The 18966-nt window shown below is 41.2% G+C and overlaps 3 protein-coding genes across 3 annotated transcripts in view; 2 read left to right on the plus strand and 1 right to left on the minus strand.

Annotated features, from left to right (window-relative positions):
- The window catches only part of LOC118805159, a 1027118-nt gene that overhangs the window by 135441 nt on the left and 872711 nt on the right, over positions 1–18966 (plus strand). The window lies entirely within an intron of this gene.
- Positions 2263–3201, plus strand: LOC118806225 (olfactory receptor 6N2-like). Its single transcript, XM_036567697.1, has one exon. The coding sequence runs from the start codon at positions 2263–2265 to the stop codon at positions 3199–3201; it is 939 nt and encodes a 312-aa protein (XP_036423590.1).
- LOC118805154 (olfactory receptor 6N2-like) lies at positions 13380–14389 on the minus strand. The gene has a single exon (XM_036565769.1). The coding sequence runs from the start codon at positions 14375–14377 to the stop codon at positions 13439–13441; it is 939 nt and encodes a 312-aa protein (XP_036421662.1). The 5' UTR covers positions 14378–14389; the 3' UTR covers positions 13380–13438.

Below are 18966 nucleotides of genomic sequence, written 5' to 3' on the forward strand. Positions count from 1 at the left end.
TTTTGGTTTTTTCTGGTCTTTTATTTTATTCTCTCATCTTTTCTGAAATACAAACATTTGTCAAGCATACTATTCACCCCTCTACAAAGACACTACAGAGCATTGTTGCAGGTGTGCCTGCTCAGTGCTGATTAGCGTTGGGGATTCTGGGACTTAGAGTTTTTTTTTAACCAGATCCACCAGCTCCTCTACTGTGCTGCCTCGGCCCCCTGCTGGCAACAGGCAGCACAGGCTGACCCTTTACAAAACATGGTAGAAATTAGATTTGGATTACTGTTATGAATCCCAGATTTTTTTTGTAACATTTCGCTGCAGGAATTCCTATGATATGTGCAAATATACCTGGTCAATAAAGCCTGATTCTGTTTTTACTGTGGAAAAAAATTGAACTAACTAATGACAAATACACTTTAATTAATTACTTAATTAATTACTTTAATTAAATTCAATTCCCAGTTTACCATAATACTCTATGACCATGAACCCCCAGATCTGCACCTTTTATCTAACAGGAAAAATGAATTACCAAAGGCTCGACTAAACAAGTGGGTTTTTAGCCTAGACTTAAACACTGAGGCTGAGTCTGAGTCCCGAACATTAACAGGAAGATTATTCCAAAGCTGGGGGGCTTTGTATGAGAAAGCTCTCCCCCCTGACGTAACTTTATTAATTCTAGGTACTAATAGTGAGCAGCACCTTGTGATCTAAGTAGGCGTGATGGTTCATAGTGAGAGAGAAGTTCACTCAGGTACTGAGGGGCGAGTCTGTTTAGAGCTTTATATATCAGTAAAATAATTTTGTAATCACTGTGAAATTCAATTGGCAACCAGTGCAGGTTTGATAAAACTGGACTGATATGGTCAAACTTTCTGGTTCTTGTAAGGATTCTGGCTGCCGCGTTCTGGACTACCTGAAGCTTGTTGAGGCTAAGGGGGCAATTGTGGGCTGGAGGTAAGGGAACTGGCCCTGTGACCTGAAGGTCGCCGGTTTGATCCCCTGAGCTGACGGTACATGACTGAAGTGCCCTGCAGCAAGGCACCTAACCCCCAACTGCTCCCCGGGCGCCGTTGATAGGGCTGCTTACCGCTCCGTGCAAGTGTGCTCACGGCCCCCTTGTGTGTGTGTGTGTTCACTAGTGTGTATGTGGTGTTTCACTGCACGAATGGTTCAAATGCGCAGGTGAAATTTCCCCATTGTGGGACTAATAAGGGTCACTTAACCTAACTCACTTTTGTTGGAACATCCAGACAGCAGGGCATTGCAGTGATAAGAATTACTGACCACCCAAATAATACCTGCTCTGTGGGGGTCCTGCCCGTTGAAGAACATGGTAACAAAGTATGCAGAGAAACAGATGGACTACAGTCCATAACTGTAGAACTACAATGTGTTCCTATGTGGTCAGTGGAGCTGATAAATGTGCAATAAATGTAGATACAAGGTCGTTAAATAAGTTAATGTAAGTTAGTGTAAGATGCCCATTAATCTATACTGTTTTGATATCCTGTCTAGTATTTATAGTCTGGTGTATTTATTGTTTTGTATTTTCATTGTCTCATTTCACACTGTTATCTGGCTGCACTTTATATAGTCCTGTGTAATGTGCTGCTATTGTGTGTTTGGGGCCTGAAGAAGGACATTTTGTTCCAATTTCTTACGCTGAGGAATACAAATAAAGACTACTTTGCTTGATGACTCAGAAAATGGTGTTGATCAGTGACACAAAAAATGGACCACATTCAAAACCAGAAACAGCACCAGTATCATGAAGATGAACAAGGCCTAAATTTTTGACTGAAACAGATCAAAAAGCATGGAAGTGAACACAGAACTATCTGTTCATAGACAAAAAAAGAACTAAATTGGTTACAAGAAAAGGATTTTAAATAGGATCAAATCGCAGTACCTTCCACAGAGAAAATAAACTACCAAGAAATGACACCTATGATACCTCACTTAATTCAGTGTATATTTGTAGATTGCAAGCATTATCTAACAGTTGCAACAGGAACAAAGGTGGAATGAGCTAGTCAATTAGTCAGTAAACAATTAGACGTCACTATTTGAGGAAGTATAAATGAGTATAAATACACAAAAGACTATTTTCCTCACCATAGCATGACTGCAAGGCCACAGTTCATCACAGCTTATAATTTCTAGTAGATGATGCTGCATTGAAGTAGAATGTTACTGTGACCAGCACCAACTCTTATAGACAAATATAATAAGTTAGAGATTTTTTGGGCTACTTCATGAGAGCAAATGGATAATTTTTCTGATGTTACATACTTGTATATGGGTGGTCATGTAGAACTGCAGAAGTACAGATATTTTTATTTTCTAATTACTCTGGCAGTTTATCTGCTGATTATTTGTGTTAATGCTGTTGTCATTTTTGTCATTTACACAAACAAATGTCTCCATGAGCCGATGTACATTTTCATTGCTGCTTTACTTTTCAATTCCCTTTTTGGAACAACTGCACTTTATCCTAAACTGCTGAGTGATTTTCTGTCTGAAAGACAAATTATTTCTTACTCAGCCTGCATGTTTCAGGCCTTTTTTATGTACACATATGGAGCTTCAGAGTTTGCACTGTTATCAGCTATGGCCTATGATAGATATGTGTCCATATGTAAACCATTACAATATGCAACACTTGTAAAAATGTCCACTGTGAAAAAGCTCTTATTTTTCTGTTGGTTTTTGCCTGCTTGTGATATTGGGATTGTAATTATACTAACCTATCAACTTCAGCTGTGTAAATTTAATTTAGACAGAATTTACTGTAATGATTATTCAATTGCTAAATTAAGCTGTGGAGACACATCTGTTAGCAATTCATATGGAATGTTTGCTTTAACTCTTACTGTTTTTCCACCAGTGATCTTCATAATCTACTCATATGTTAGAATACTTAAAGTCTGTTTAAAGAATTCAAAAGAGTTCAGAAGAAAAGCGCTACAGACCTGCTTCCCACACCTTTTCATTTTCATCAGTTTCTGTGTTTTCTCCTGCTTTGAAGTGATGAACACCAGATTAGAAGGAAATGTACCTCATATTATTTCTGCTATAATGTCTATTGAAAATTTGGTCATTCCTCCTCTTATTAATCCTATCATGTATGGTGTGAAACAGCAAGAGATTTTCAGGAGAATTAAGAAAATGATGTGGAGAAGGAAGATACATGCATCTTTTTAAATATTTTCCTTAAAACCTGTACATAACTGTATTTATTCTGTGTGATATGAGCTCCAAAGATGTTCTCTTTTTTCTGTTTTTTTTTTCTTTCTAAAATGTGGAATGCATTTAAATTAATATCATCACACACTACCACTGCACACAAAACTAGAGTAAATAGAATATATACACTGGTCATTAAAAACAATTACACTGTCATGCAGAGACTGTTCCTTACTTTAATTTATTTGGACTCAATGAAAAAGTTGTGTATGTTAAAACGTCTTGACAAAAGAAAGCTAGTGAACTTTGACTATAAAAACAGCAATCTAACCTTTCATTCATGTCAGCTGGAAAGAACACCCAGCTACTCATATAAACAACCAGGACATGTTTTTAAATCACGATTGTGTTTTTGAGCTTTTAAATGTGTTTTTTTCAGGAGGGCATTAGGTCCACCACATCACTCAGAGGGCAGAACAGACTGTAAAAACAAGATTTAAACAAAAACAAATTTAAACTGTAACCTGAGCTGTAATACAGTAAAATTCTCATTCTTCTAGTCGTTGAGGTGAATTGCTAAAAGAACCCACAAGGGCATGTAAAGGCATGCAGTATTAGGTTTCAGGTGTTTAAAGTCAAGTCAAAGTTTATTTATGTGGTGCTTTGTACAACCGGTGTCATCACAAAGCAGCTTTACAGAAAAATCTGGGTCCAAACCCCCATGAGTGTCGCCAATGGTGATAGTGGCAAGAAAAGACTCTCTAAGAGCAGGAGGAAGAAACACTGAAGGAACCAAGACTCCAAAGGGGAACCCATTCCCCTCAGCTCGGCACTGGATAGCAAAACAATTACACGAGCAGAATAAACTACGAATAAGGTTTTTCTGCAGTCTAGTTCATATTCCTTCAGATATGTTTCTACTCCATCACCTATACAAAGACTATCATGAATGAAATGTGCTTATTGTCGGCTTACTGATCACCAGCTCATACAGACACCTCAGTTTTGGTGCTTGCTTATTATTTACTTCTTTACATAGACCATTGTGTATACTGCTCTTTATAAGCTGGACCAAAAATGGCCACATGCAACATTCCTTCCCTAGTACTTTAAGAGCCACCTTACCTTAACGTTAGGGATTAATTCTGTAAGGAAAAAAGAACAAAAGTATATAAGTAACTCTTCCACTAAATTTGTTAGATTAAATTTCAAGCAAAACACAACATTGACATTTACACATTTTAGGATTAAAACTATATTGTGTTAAAGAGAACATTTAAATGGACTTTGTTACAATCTCACATCTCAGAATCAGAATCAGGCTTTTCAGGCCAGGTATGTTTGCCCATCAAAAGAATGTGTACACAGTAGCAAAATATTGCAAAGCAAGTAACAATAGAATTTTTAAATTCATAACAGCAATCCAAATCTAATTTATACATTGTTTACACATCCATAGACATTCGTCATACCATCCATATATATATATATATATATATATATATATATATATATATACACATACATATCACATAAGCTCTATTCACAAGAATTAACAATATAAACATTATAAATAAAAAGCAAAAAAAATACACTGTAAGCGTACACTGTACATACATTGCACATGCAATATTGTATTGATTATATTACACACAGGAAATGGTGATGAATTTACAGTTTATGTGCTGTAAGTGTGTGAGGTCTAATGGGGGGTGGAGGGGGTTCTACTGGGAGCAGTGCTGGTTGTACAGTCTAACAGCAGCAGGAAGGAAGGACCTGTGATAGCCTCCTTTGCACATTTGGGGTGAAGCAGCCTGTCACTGAAGGAGGTGCCCAGTGCTGCCAGCTTCTCAGTCATGGGATGGGAGCTGTTCTCCAGCATGGAGGCTAGTCTGGCTGACATCCTGATGTCTCCCACCACTGGCACTGGGTGTAAGGGACTTCCCAGGACACAGCTATCTCTCTTAAAGTGTCTGTCAAGTCTCTTCCTGTCTGCAGTTGAAATGCTGCTGCCCCACCAGACCACTCCATAATAGATGGTTAATGCGACCATGCTGTCAAAGAAAGTCCTCAGGAGCGCCCTTTGCACTCCAAACGACCTGAGTCTCCTAAGCAGGTAGAGTCTGCTCTGGCCTTTTATGTAAAGAGGACTAGTGTTTTCTGACCAGTCCAGTCTATTGTTAAGGTGAAAACTCAGGTACTTATAAGAGTCCATTCTCTCAATGTCCATTCCCTGGATGTTCACTGGTGGAGGGAGGTGTCTGTGGCTGCGGAAATCCATCACCATGCCTTTGGTCTTCCCTGCAGTTGAAATCAGAAGGTGGTTCCACAAACACCAGTCTACAAAGTCCTGGGTCAGTTCTCTGTAATTTCTGATGTCCTCATCGGTTATGAGGCGAATGATCGTCACAATGCATTTTACACTGTAATATTGCTGCAACACCTAGTTAGTTATGTCTATACTTATTGTGCTTTTAGACTACCTCATACCACTTAGTGCCTGCTATCATATGAATTCAACAAATCTGTCTTATATGCTATGTAAATATGCAAATACATATACTTTTATTTCTACTCTCTTATACTTTACCTTATGTCTATTTTTATTTCTATTTTTAGAACTAGAAGTAGAGCGAGGACCAGGACAAGCTCTACATTTTTTGTGTCCATAGTGCAAAAACCTTTTGACAAACAGTCAAAAATGTATATCACTTCAGTGACGTCTATAAATAATGATAATTATCAGACTCATTTCAGTGGTTGGATAACAGCCAGGTACCGAGAGTTTTTAGAGGGAAAATCTGCTTTTAGTTCCAGAGCACCAGCAAACTGGAACTCACTACAGGAAACACTAAAGCTCAGCCTGCTGGTGTCACATCCACTCTATTAAATGTTTCTTTTTTATATACTTACTTGATTTGAGTTATTTTTATTATTACATTTACTCTTATTATTTGATATGTTCTTACACATAATTAATCCCTTTTCCTTGTATCAACTCAAGTTCAAGTTCACGTTTATTTGTCATGCCTAAAAGAAAGATACTTTCCTCCAGAGACCCGAATGAAGTGATAGCAATAGAAACTGGATTCAGGGACACAAACAAATGGATTGATTGGATGGTGTATACAGCATTCACCTTGGGGGCATGAAATTGCTATGCATGCTCCACGGCCAAACCAGAATTGACAGAAGCACCTTTCCCAGCCTTGTTAAATGATTCCAATCGCACCATGTGCCTTCTGTCCTTACTTTCCAGTAAGGCAGTCCCAAGCAGCTCAGCCTGTGCCAACATGCATTGGAAATTCCCGCCAGTCAAAAAGACAAGCCATGTGCTGCCCCATTTTGAACCAGCTGAAGGTAACTACATGTGTTTTACTCAACAATAATCTGAAGGAGCTGATGTGGGCAGTTTTCCACACTGTGCAGTGACACATAAAATAACTGACTTTCCAGCCAAAAATTTCTCAGCAATGAGAATGCCAGGGCTGATGTTTGGTGGTACTGCTCAAAGACATCCTGAGACCAACCCTAAACTTGGAGGGGCACATGTGCCCTCGCAGTCCGGACCATGCCAGTAGCCATAATTACCCTGCATGAAAGCGAAACCCGCCACAGAACAAAGAGGTGAACACTTTCGGCAACAACGTCTATATTGATGCTATAGGTGTCCCAAAAGGGGTCCATGATGAATTCAAGGCAAGGAATCAAATAGCAACAGGCTGTGTGCTGGGTGACACTATCTGACTGAATCTTTTTGATTTTTCTGAGGCAGCGGGACTGATAGATGTCCTGTAAGGCTGGTAGGTTGTTGCCTGTGATGGTTTCTGCCATCCTCACAACTCCTTTAAGGGCCTTACAGTCGCAGGCAGTGCAGCTGCTGCACCAGACAGTGATGCAGCCCATGAGGATGCTCTCTATGGTGCATCTGTAGAAGTTGGTGAGGATCTGAGGAGTCAGACCAAACTTCCTGAGCCTACGCAGGAAGAAGAGATGCTGACGGGCAGATCTCACAATAGTGTTGGTGTGGAGGGACCAGGTGAGGTCATCAGTGAGGTGTATGCCAAGAAACTTCACACTGCTGACTCTCTCCACTACAGGTCCATTGATGAATAGGGGAGAATGACCACCCCTCTCACAATCAGCACTCATCCCACCTCAACAGGGCTCCAGCACACCCTCTCTAGTTCATCACACATGCTTGCATTTGGAATGGGGTTCCCCTAGGGGTTTCACCCCAGTACTGGGAGGTTTTCCGAACAGGATCTCAAATGGGCTCAATTGATATTTAGGTCTTTCTCTCATCCGCATTTGAGTCAGCGCAATTGGCAGGACCTTTGTCCATGCCATACCTGTTTCTGCACAGCACTTACTTAATTTATTTTCTCTCTCTACAGTGCCCCCACTTGCTGGATGGTAGGCACAATGTTGTCTCATGTCTATACCTAAAAATGTGCCCACCTGCTTCAACACGGTGCTTACAAAGGGTATGCCGTTGTCACTAGAGATCTTGCTGCGTATCCCCCACCTAGGAATGATTTCTCTCAATAGAACTTTTGCCACTGCAAAAAAGTCCTGTTTGGAGGTCGGAAAGGCCTCTACCCATTTTGAGAACATGTCTACAATCACAACACAATATTTCTTTCCTTTGCTTGATGTGAGTTCAATGAAATCCATCTGCAAATGTTCAAACGGGCCCTGAGGTACTGGGTGTGCTGCCTGTTCCACCTTCAAACCTCGCCCTACATTGTGTTTAGCACAAATCATGCATCTATTACAAAAATTTTGTGAGTAATTAGAGAACCCTTTTGTGAACCAATGTTTCGTTACTGCTGCTACCATACCCCCTTTTGACGCTTGGTCCTTCCCTTAGCAAAGTAAGGAAACGATCATTTGGGTAGGCATGGGTGACCCTCAGAGCATGTCCACAGGCCTTCCTTCTGAACACAACCTGCTTTCTTCCAAGCTGCCCATTCCTCTGCTGTAGAATATTTTTGCAGCTCAGTGACCTGCAAAGAAGGAGTTTGTGGTAAAACATCAAAATACATTGCAAACACTTTTTGGTTCTGAGCAGCTTTTTTTTGCTACATTGGCTCTTGGATTTCCTAGGGAAACAGGGTCTGTTTTTCGTGTGTATGCATCACATTTGCAAACAGCAATTTGTTTTGGAAGCTGGATAGCATCCAGAAGAGCCGAAACAAGGTGGTGGTGTGTAATATGTGTATCTGAGCTAGTAAGGAAGTTTCTCTGCTTCCAGATGGTGCTGTAATCAATGATAACTCAGAAGGCATAGTGGCTGTCTGTATTGATGGAAATGGATTTGCCCTCGGCATATTTACAGGCTTTAATGAGTGCCTTGATTTCTGCTGCTTGTGTGGACAGGTTGCCCAGTAGCGCACCTGACACAACTGTTTCATGGTCTGTTACTACTGTAAATCCTATTTTGTTTTTTTGGGTCTCTTGATGCTGATCCATCTACATACAGGACAAGATCTGGATTATGCAGGGGGAAATCCTTCAAGTCTGCTCTAGGAGTACAGAGGTTGTTGGTTAGTGCCACACAGTCATGTGGTTCTCTGTCCTGTTCTGTGGGGAGAAGAGAGGCAGAGTTAAGAGTTGTGCATCTCTTAATTGCATATCAAGCATCACAGTGTTGTACCTTAACCTCATCTGTGTGGACAGATGTGACACTCTCTGTTCTGTGAGAAGCATAAAGACTGCATGTGGCACCAGCAAAGTAAGATCTGAATATCCTACCAGGTCTCGTGAGGTGGTGACCACCTTTTCCACAGCTGCTACCACCCTGAGACATGGGGGCAGGCCTGCTGCTACTGGGTCTAAATTGTTAGAGAAATATGCCACTGGTCTCAGCCTGTCCCCATGTGTCTGCAACAGTACAGACAGCATACATCCATTTTTCTCATCCACAGTTTGTACAAACGGCTTGGTTGGGTCAGGTTGACCTGAAGTGGGAGTGGTCTGCAAGGCCTTTTTCATGTTCTTAAATGCTTCATCAGCTTCTGGAGTCCCCTGGACCTTTGAGGAAGCCATGAGGTTTGGTGCCTCCAGGAGGGAGTAATTTGGAATGAATGTTCTACAATATGAGCACATGCCTAAAAATGAAAGTACCTGTTTCTTGGTACAAGGTTTTGGAATTTTTTGAATGGCAGAAATTCTGTCCTTGGATAGTTTCTTCCCTTCTGCTGAGATGTCATGTCCTAGGAACCTGGCTGAACTGCAGTTTATAAAGGCTGGCTTTGTGGCCCTCTTTAGCGAGGTGTTGCAACAATGCCACAGTGTGTCGCTTGCACTGTTCTCTAGTTGGCACACATATCATCAAATCATCTACGTACTGCAAAAGTGCGGTTCCAGGCATTATGGATAGTGTGTCTAGGCTGTGTTTGAGTGCCTGATTATAAATTATGGGGCTTTCACAATATCCTTGGCATAGCCAAGTAAATGTATATAGTGTCCCGTCAAACATAAAGGGGAACCAAAATTGGCTGTCTTTATGGAGGGGAACACTGAAGAACGCGTTGGCCAGATCGACTACCGAAAACCATTGGCTATCCCCAGGAAGTTGACTCAGAATTGTGCATGGATTTGATACGTCTTGGGCTCTTTGTACCACAACTGAATTTACTGCCTGCAGGTCTTGTACAAACCTCTACTCATAGGGTTGAGGGCGTTTTCTGGCCTTTTTAGTGTTGAAAATTGGTGTTCAAACTGGTGAATCAGGACAGGGAACAGTAACCCCTGCTTTTAATAGGGAATCAAACACAGATCTGATCCCTTCCACAGCTTCCTGTTTCAGTGGGTATTGTGCTTGTCTAGGCCTGTAGTCTGATTTGGGTGTGATCACAACTAGTTCTGCACCTTTGATTAGTCCCATATCGTGTTTATCGTAATTAGGATGTACCTCTACCAATTTAGAGTGAATTTGTTATGTGAGTGTTTCTGGAATCTTGAGTTCAATTCCCCTTTCACTGTTTATTAACAATGGCATTTTCTGTTTATAGGCTTGCAGCCTGGCAGTAAACCAAATACCTGGGGTTTCTGTGAGCATCCAGTCGGACACCCGAGGATCAGAACATCTCCATATCCATGGGCCTATTGCCTTCCATTTGACTGCTGCTGATTTAGCTAGGGAGACTGGGGCTGAGTGTTCCACACAAAACATTTGCCACTGATTACGTTCACAATTAAGCCCCTCTGATCCAGTGAGTTCGACTAGGCATGCACAGAAATTTTTGCCCAGTACAGTTATGTTATTTGCTATGTTTCATTCAGACACTTTTCCCTGAACCATTCTTTTTCATATGTCTCGTCCCTTCCCTCAGGCACATGAGCTGTGCGATGGAGACGGAGGTCGGGAGGGGACATATACTCAATATTCTATTCCCCACTCATTTTCTCCCTTGACTTTTACATCAAATATTCTGTGATTTTTGAGGTTGGGTCGGGACACAACTTCCACTCATATATGAGAGAGGACTTCCTGGTCCCACTTTGACACAATTCAGGCTATTTTCTATGACAGTGACCCCTTGTGGTGCCAACTCTAGGGAGAGGTTCAATGCACACATCAAATCCCTTCCCAATATGTTTATGGGACATGTGCTTGAGATAAGAATTGGATGTTTTATTTTGCACCCCTCCTCAGTCTTGCACCCCAGCGGTTCACTGAAATGTTCCACTACTGAGTGCCCAGTAGCCCCCACAGTGTGAACACTGCGTTTGCTGAGTTTTGGATTCTCATGAAATTCAGCCATTTGTATTAATGAGTCAACCAGAAATCATATTTTATGAACCAAATCTGGTTCCCCCCATGGTATGAACGGATGGTGGGGGGGGGTCTTCTGGGGCAGGCGGGCAGATGGTTCGACTGGTTCCTGTTCTGCTGCTCTGCCTTCCACATGTCGGTGTCTTGGTGGGGTGGAGTCCAGGTCTGGTTCGGCCTGAAACACACACTGACAAGAGTGCGAGGGCTTTCCCTGCACTTTTCTACTTCTCTTATGCACTTTTCCTTTTCTTTCCCTTATCCTCCTGTTCATTCAACTCTCCTGACCATCTCTCTTTCATTTCCAATGCTTCCTTCAGAGCCTCTAACTGCCTAAGATTGAAACTTCCCCTTTCTAGAAATCCACATTCATTAACCTGATATCAAACTGTTTCAAACTTTCTTTAACATAGTTTATTCCCATGAAAACAATATTAGGTCAAAACAATATTCTTTCACAAATGTTTGTAGAAGCAGTCTGCAGGCCTAGGTGCTTGGTTTTATACACCTGTGGCCATGGAAGTGATTGGAACACCTGAATTCATTTATTTGAATGGGTGAGTGAATCCTTTTTTTAGTGTATGTGCTCTATCTGTCCAGGTGTGTGAGAGCAGTGTGTATTGTTAGTGCAATGGTGTCGTCTGTGAATCTGTTAGAGTGGTATGCAAATTGGTGAGGGTCCATGGTGGCTGGAAGTGTTGAACAGATGTGATCTTTGACCAGCCACTCAAAGCACTTCATAACTGTAGATGTCAGTGCAACAGAGCAGCAGTCATTTAGGCAGGCAATAGCTGGTTTCTTGGGGACTGGAACAATTGTGGTTTTCTTAAAGCATGTGGGAATCACTTACAGTCTTAAGGAGTGGTCAAAGATATCAATGAAAACCTTAGTCAGCTGGTTGGCACATGCTTTAAGTACATGACTTTTGGCCAGCCTGATGGTCCTCTGAAGTTCAAGTTTGCCCTGTTAAAATCCCCAACCACTATAAAAACAGCCTCAGGGTGAATGTTCTCAAGTCCATTAATGGTCTTTTCCGGTGCATGTGACTTATCTGCCTGAGGTGGGATGTAGACTGTGGTGAGAATGACTGAGCTAAAGTCTCTGGGCAGAAAAAAAGGTTGAACTTTGACTGTTATGAGCTCAATGTCTGGAGAGCAGTGACTGGCTAGAACTGCTACATCTGTTCCCCATTGAGAGTTCACCATAACACATACCCCGCCACCTCTGCCCTTACCAGAAAGTTCGTCTTGAGCGATGATTGGATATTCAGAAGAGTTTGTCAATCATATTGAATGATCCCAAAAGTGGTATGTGCAAAAACACAAAGAAACAGCACAATAAAACACAAAAAACTGTAGAGTTTACCCGGAGCTCTCACAGTGCAACCAGTCTATGGCGCACCAGAACCGGAATCGGTGCAACATTATAAATGAGGGTCACCCTTAATGTTTTCCGAGGTTAAATAAACGTTGATTAATTGATTGATACTGATGGGATTCACACTATTTTAAAAGCCAGGGGGCTCTTTACCAAATATTCCAAAATGAATGACACATGCAAGTATTTTTTTGTCCAGCTCATAAAGATTGATACACAAAAAGGTCTACTTAAAGCAGTAAAAATCAAGTATGCACCAAAAGTAAGGCATTTGTACGAGCTGGAGATCAGTAGGCCGGCCACTATGAGTGCTGGAGAGTGGAAGGAGGTTTTTGATTCATGTATATAACAGTGACTTTGCAAGCATAAATATGCATATAATTAAAGTAAACATTTTTTGAACTTTACATTTTGGTATTCAATTCATGACAGTTTTAGTCTCAGGACAGGTGATGGATCGGGAACATATCTAAGAAACTAGTCTACAGTAAAACACCCAAAACCTAACGCTGCAAACCTTGACCATATGCCCTTGTGTTTGGGTAAGAAAGCTTACCTCACTGACCCAGCAGAAGGATGAGAAACTTCATCAAATTCTCGTTTACAGCTTAAATTTGTTTTAGTTATCCCATTTGTACAGTCACTTCTGAGTGATGTAGTGGACCTCACCTTGAGATCTTTCTGAACTAAAGAGAAAACATTTAAAATATCAAAAAACACAAAAACAATCTAACAATGTCCTTTAAATGTTGAATTCTATGATTTATAAAGGTAATTCAAATGATGAATAGTTAGGTGTAGTTTGCAGCTTAATGAATGGCTAATACGTAAGCTTCTATGTTAACAGTCAAAGTTCACTGTCTCTCTTTTGTTTAGACAGTTAACATTAAACAGCTTTCTGATTGAGTCCAAGTAAAGTAAAGTCAGGAACAGCCTCTGCAGGACAGCCTATTTGTTTTTAATGGGCAGTGTATATATTGAATTAGCTTGTATGCAGTGGTAATGTATACTCATATAAACTTAAATGTGTTCAGTGTTTTGGAAAAAGGGAAAAACACACAGAATAAAATAATCACGTAAAAGTTTAAAGGAAAAAATTTAAAAAGATGTATGTATCTTCCTTTTCCACATCATTTTCTTGATTTTACTGTAAATATCTTGCAGTTTCAAACCATACATTATAGGATTAATAAGAGGAGGAATGACCAAATTTTCAACTGACACCATCACAGAAACAATATGAGGTACATTTCCTTCTAATCTGGTATTAATCACCTCAAAACAGGAGTTAAAAGAAAAACTGATAAAAATGAAAAGGTGTGGGAAGCAGGTCTGCAGAGCTTTTCTTCTGAACTCTTTGGAATTCTTAAAACAGATTTCAAAAATTCGAACATATGAGTAGATTATAAAGATCAGTGCTGGAAATACAGTAAGAGTTACACAAAACTGTCCATATACATTTGTAACTGATGTGTCTCCACAGCTCAGTTTTGCAATTGAGTAATCATTACAGTAAATTCTGTCTAAATTAAATTTACACAGCTGAAGCTGGTATGTTAGTATTATTAATATTCCAATTTCACAAGCAGGAAAAAGCCAACAGAAAAATAAGAACTTTTTCACAGTGGACATTTTTACAAGTGTTGCATATTGTAATGGTTTACATATGGACACATATCTGTCATAGGCCATAGCTGATAACAGTGTGAACTCTGAAGCTCCATATGTGTAAATAGAAAAGGCCTGAAACAGACAGGCTGAGTAAGAAGTAACTGGTCTTTCAGATAGAAAATCACTCAAAAGTTTAGGATAAAGTGCAGATGTTCCAAAAAGGGAATTGAAAAGTAAAGCAGCGATGAAAATGTACATCGGCTCATGGAGACATTTGTTTGTGTAAATGACAAAAATAACAACAGCATTAAAGAAAATAATCAACAGATAAACTGTGAGAGTACTTATAAAATAAAAATATCTGTACTTGTGCAGTTCAACATGCCCATCCATAAACAAGTATATAACCTCAGAAGAATTATCCATGAATTCCCATGAAGTAACCCATAAATTAAATTTGTCTGTAAGATGTGGTGCTGGTCACAGTAACATGCTGCTCCAATCAGGCGTCATCTACTAGAAATCATAAGCAATGATGAACTGTGGCATTACAGTCATGCTATGGTGAGGAAATAGGTTGGTGTGTATTTTTACTTTCTCAAACAGTGACGTCTGATTGTTTACTTAGTGACTCGTCTCTAGCCCAGCCCACCTTTGTTTCTATTGCAACAGTTAAAGAAAGAATGCCAATGAAATGAAAATCTCCACTGGATTATGTGATTAAAATGTCTGACATTTCTTATTATATATATTTTTTACAGATTCTTTGATTACTATAATCAGATAAATAGAATGAGCCGTTTCATTCTCTGTCCGAGAGTCTTATTAGTCTTTCTCTCTTTGAAACCTGTTTCTCTTTCTGTTACCTTTTCCTTTTTCTCTGTGGAACATCCTGTCCTTGATGTTGGTTAAAGTTTCATTTCTGCAAATGATTTAGCTCTTTTTCTGTCTACGAACAGATTGTTTTATGTTACTGTAGCAAGCCAAGTGCTCATCCAGCCACAGAATGGACACTGGAGGCAGAAGAGACGTCTGCAGCAGCCATATTCTTTATTTTCACACTACACAATAAAAAAACAATCTTGTCACGTTACAGTGGCTTCAAAACTAGACTTTTCAGTCCTTTTCTCTCATGAGCTTTTCAGCTCTTCAGTCTGTCGCTGCTGGTAAGTGGTGTCGATTTAGAGTAAAAACACCTTGATGGTCTTCAGAGCTGTCCTCACAATAAGCTGTATGTTCTTGTGGTTTGAGATGGTACAGTTCCCATTCCAGACAGTGACACAGCTTGTCAGGAGGCTTTCTACTGTCCTCCCGTGGAATGTGATGAGGATAGAAAAGGGAAGGTTTGCTCATTTCATGTCTAAAGTGAAGTTGCTAATTGGGATTCTTGGCTAAGCAAGTGGTTTTGAGGGTCCAGGTGAGATTGTTGTTGATGTGCAAACAAAGGAACTTGGAACTTTTGTGTCTCTTCACAAGTGAACCATTGATGTGCATTGGAGGATTAGCACAGCGAGTCCTCCTAAATTCAACATCATCTTTTTCATCTTATCAACATTAAGAGGTAAGATGTTGTTTCTTCACCAGTCCATTTCCTCTTTGTTGCTGACACATTCCTATAGCAAGAACCACCACTATAGTATCACCAGCAAACTTCACGATGTAATTTGAGCTCTGTGTTGCACTACTTTCGTAAGTCAGCAGTGTAAATAGCTGGTTTTCAGCGTAGTGGTGATAGAGGTGGTCTTGCTGACCCTGACAGAATGAGGTGTCCCAGTCAGATGATATTATATCCTCTACAACCTGGTTAGGGTGAGACATGTAGTGAAATGAGTCCAAGGTGGAATGAAGACTGGTCTATATGTGTTTCATTATCAACTGCTCAAAGTGATAAATGATGACTGTTTTGAAGTGGTCCAGGACAACTGCATGGCTCCCAACAATGTTGAAGATGTCTGTTGTCATATGTGAGAGCTGGTCAGGACATCCCTTGAGCACCCATTGAGGCCTGTTATTAGGTCCAGCAGCCTTGTGAGGGTCAACTCTGGAAAGAGAAGTTCCAAGATTTACTATGGATAGACTAAGTACTTGAGAGGAAGGGAGTTCTACTTTACTGGCTGGTTGTTCTATGCATCAAACTCTCTTAAAAATCATTTAGTGCATCTAGGTGTAAGGTATCCCTATCACAGGCATGTGCTGTCACTTTGTAGTCAGTGTTGGCCTGAATGCCCTGCAATATACGCTGTATGTCTCTGGTGTCCTTAAAGTGTCTGTTGATTTTCTGGGCATAATTTTGCTTTGCATCTCTGCAAGACTGGGACAATTTGGCTCTTGAACTGCTGAGCCCTGGCTTTTCATCCATGTTGCTCATGACTGCCTGTTTTTTTACCACTGGCTGTAATGGATTTGATTCTTGGTTTGCCCCCAGTAAAGCCACTCCATACATGAAGCCTGGCTACAAGCCACATTCATAATAAAAAGCTTGATCATTTAAATTTGCATAGAATAGTATGCTCCACATGTTCCACCAAGCCCAGCTCCTCACTGCTTGTGCTTTCCAAGAAATTTCATGGAGCACCAGCAAGGTGTCAGACGTTTGTGAGTGAGTGGCAGTTCTATGTAGCCCATCACAATGGGTCATTCCATTTTGAGAGGCATTTGTAGCTTATTTGACATGATGGCTTGTCTTAAAGTGGGCAGACTAAAAAAGGGTTTTTCAGGTTGACACTGCTCACTTACTGGTTAAGTTCTGGGTTATCTACTGGAGAGCCTTTAACTGGAGGTGAAGAAGAAACACTATAGAGGCTATATATCTCCAGTACCAACCCTTGTCTTGTGAAGCACCTTGCTGGTAACTAAGCAGGCATGGAGTCTTTAATGGCAGGGTAGCTGACCCTGAGTCCATACCAGGTCCCACAGCACCACCCAGGGCTTCAGAAACAGCCAATTAGCTGTTGATGGGTTCCAAAGTGTGTAGAAGTGCTCCAGAGCACATCAGTGAACCACAGGCAGGTCATCCAGCACTGCATAGTGTTTTGAAGAGCACTATTGAGCTGGCTTTTTATTCTGTCCTGCCTGTGGCTGAAGGCCCAGCCACTCTTCTCTTCCTTCCTTTTGTTGAAGGCCCAGACACCCCTGACCTCCTGCTTGTCGCTGAAAGTCTAATCACTCCAGTCTTTTTATGCATGACTGAAGGTCTGGTTGCTACTGTCTTTCTGCCTAATCTGAAGGCCCAGTCGCTCCTGTCCTCCTGCCTGTAGTTTTAGGCCCAGTCCCTCCTGTCCTCCTGCCTGTGGATGAAGGCCCAGTCCCTCCTATCCTCCTGCCTGTGGCTGAAGGCCTAGTCGCTCTTGTCCTTCTGTCTGTAGCTAAAGGCCCACACACTCCTATCATCCTTCTTGTATTTTAAGGCCCCGCCTCTCCTGTCCTCCTGCCTGTAGCTGAAGGCCCAGGCACTCTTCTCTTCCTTTCTTTTGCTGAAGGCACAGACACCTCTGACCTCCTGCTTGTCGCTGAAAGTTTAATCACTCCAGTCTTTCTATGCATGACTGAAGTTCTGGTTGCTACGGTCTTTCTGCCTGATCTGAAGGCCCAGTCCCTCCTGTCCTCCTGCCTGTAGTTTTGGCCCAGTCCCTCCTATCCTCCTGCCTGTGGCTGAAGGCCTAGTCGCTCTTGCCCTTCTGTCTGTAGCTAAAGGCCCAGACACTCCTATCATCCTTCTTGTATTTTTAGGCCTATGCTCTCTAGTCCTCCTGCCTGTGGCTGAATGCCTAGTTGCTTCTGTCCTCTTGTCTGGGGCTGAAGGCCTAGTTGCAAATACTAGCAGGCACAGTGGTGGAGAGACTGAAGGAAGGCAGGGACGACACAGCAGAGGCATGAGGAAACGAGGCAGCCGGAGCCGCAGAGGGAGCAGAAGCCAAGACAGCTGCAGCAGAGGGGGAGAGGACGGGAGATCCGAATTCGAAGGCAGACCATTCCCAGAGGTGGTGTACCTGAAGCTTGTTGAGGCTAAGGGGGCAGTTGTGGGCTGGAGGTAAGGGAACTGGCCCTGTGACCTGAAGGTCGCCGGTTTGATCCCCTGAGCTGACGGTACATGACTGAAGTGCCCTGGAGCAAGGCACCTAACCCCCAACTGCTCCCCGGGCGCATCTTACCCACTGCTATAAGGTGCTACAATGAGTCTCCTTACTGCAGGGACAGGACTGATCTCCTGCCGTCTGAACAGAGCTGAACCACATCACTGTATCTCCTCTCCTATTAATACACACTATGCAATGTATCATAACTGCTATTTTAATGACACTTTCACAATGCATTTTACACTGTAATATTGCTGCAACACCTAGTTAGTTATGTCTATACTCATTGTGCTTTTAGACTACCTCATACCACTTAGTGCCTGCTATCATATGAATTCAACAAATCTGTCTTATATGCTATGTAAATATGCAAATACATATACTTTTATTTCTACTCTCTTATACTTTAACTTATGTCTATTTTTATTTCTATTTTTAGAACTAGAAGTAGAGCGAGGACCAGGACAAGCTCTACATTTTTTGTGTCCATAGTGCAAAAACCTTTGACAAACAGTCAAAAATGTATATCACTTCAGTGACGTCTATAAATAATGATAATTATCAGACTCATTTCAGTGGTTGGATAACAGCCAGGTACCGAGAGTTTTTAGAGGGAAAATCTGCTTTTAGTTCCAGAGCACCAGCAAACTGGAACTCACTACAGGAAACACTAAAGCTCAGCCTGCTGGTGTCACATCCACTCTATTAAATGTTTCTTTTTTATATACTTACTTGATTTGAGTTATTTTTATTATTACATTTACTCTTATTATTTGATATGTTCTTACACATAATTAATCCCTTTTCCTTGTATCAACTCAAGTTCAAGTTCACGTTTATTTGTCATGCCTAAAAGAAAGATACTTTCCTCCAGAGACCCGAATGAAGTGACAGCAATAGAAACTGGATTCAGGGACACAAACAAATGGATTGATTGGA

Source organism: Colossoma macropomum, unplaced genomic scaffold, assembly GCF_904425465.1.
Source record: "Colossoma macropomum unplaced genomic scaffold, Colossoma_macropomum, whole genome shotgun sequence".
Taxonomy (NCBI): Eukaryota; Metazoa; Chordata; class Actinopteri; order Characiformes; family Serrasalmidae; genus Colossoma; species Colossoma macropomum.

Excerpts from the sequence above, each read along its gene's own strand:
- LOC118806225 (XM_036567697.1), top strand. The coding sequence starts at position 2,263 with ATGGATAATTTTTCTGATGTTACATACTTGTATATGGGTGGTCATGTA.
- LOC118805154 (XM_036565769.1), bottom strand. The coding sequence starts at position 14,377 with ATGGATAATTCTTCTGAGGTTATATACTTGTTTATGGATGGGCATGTT.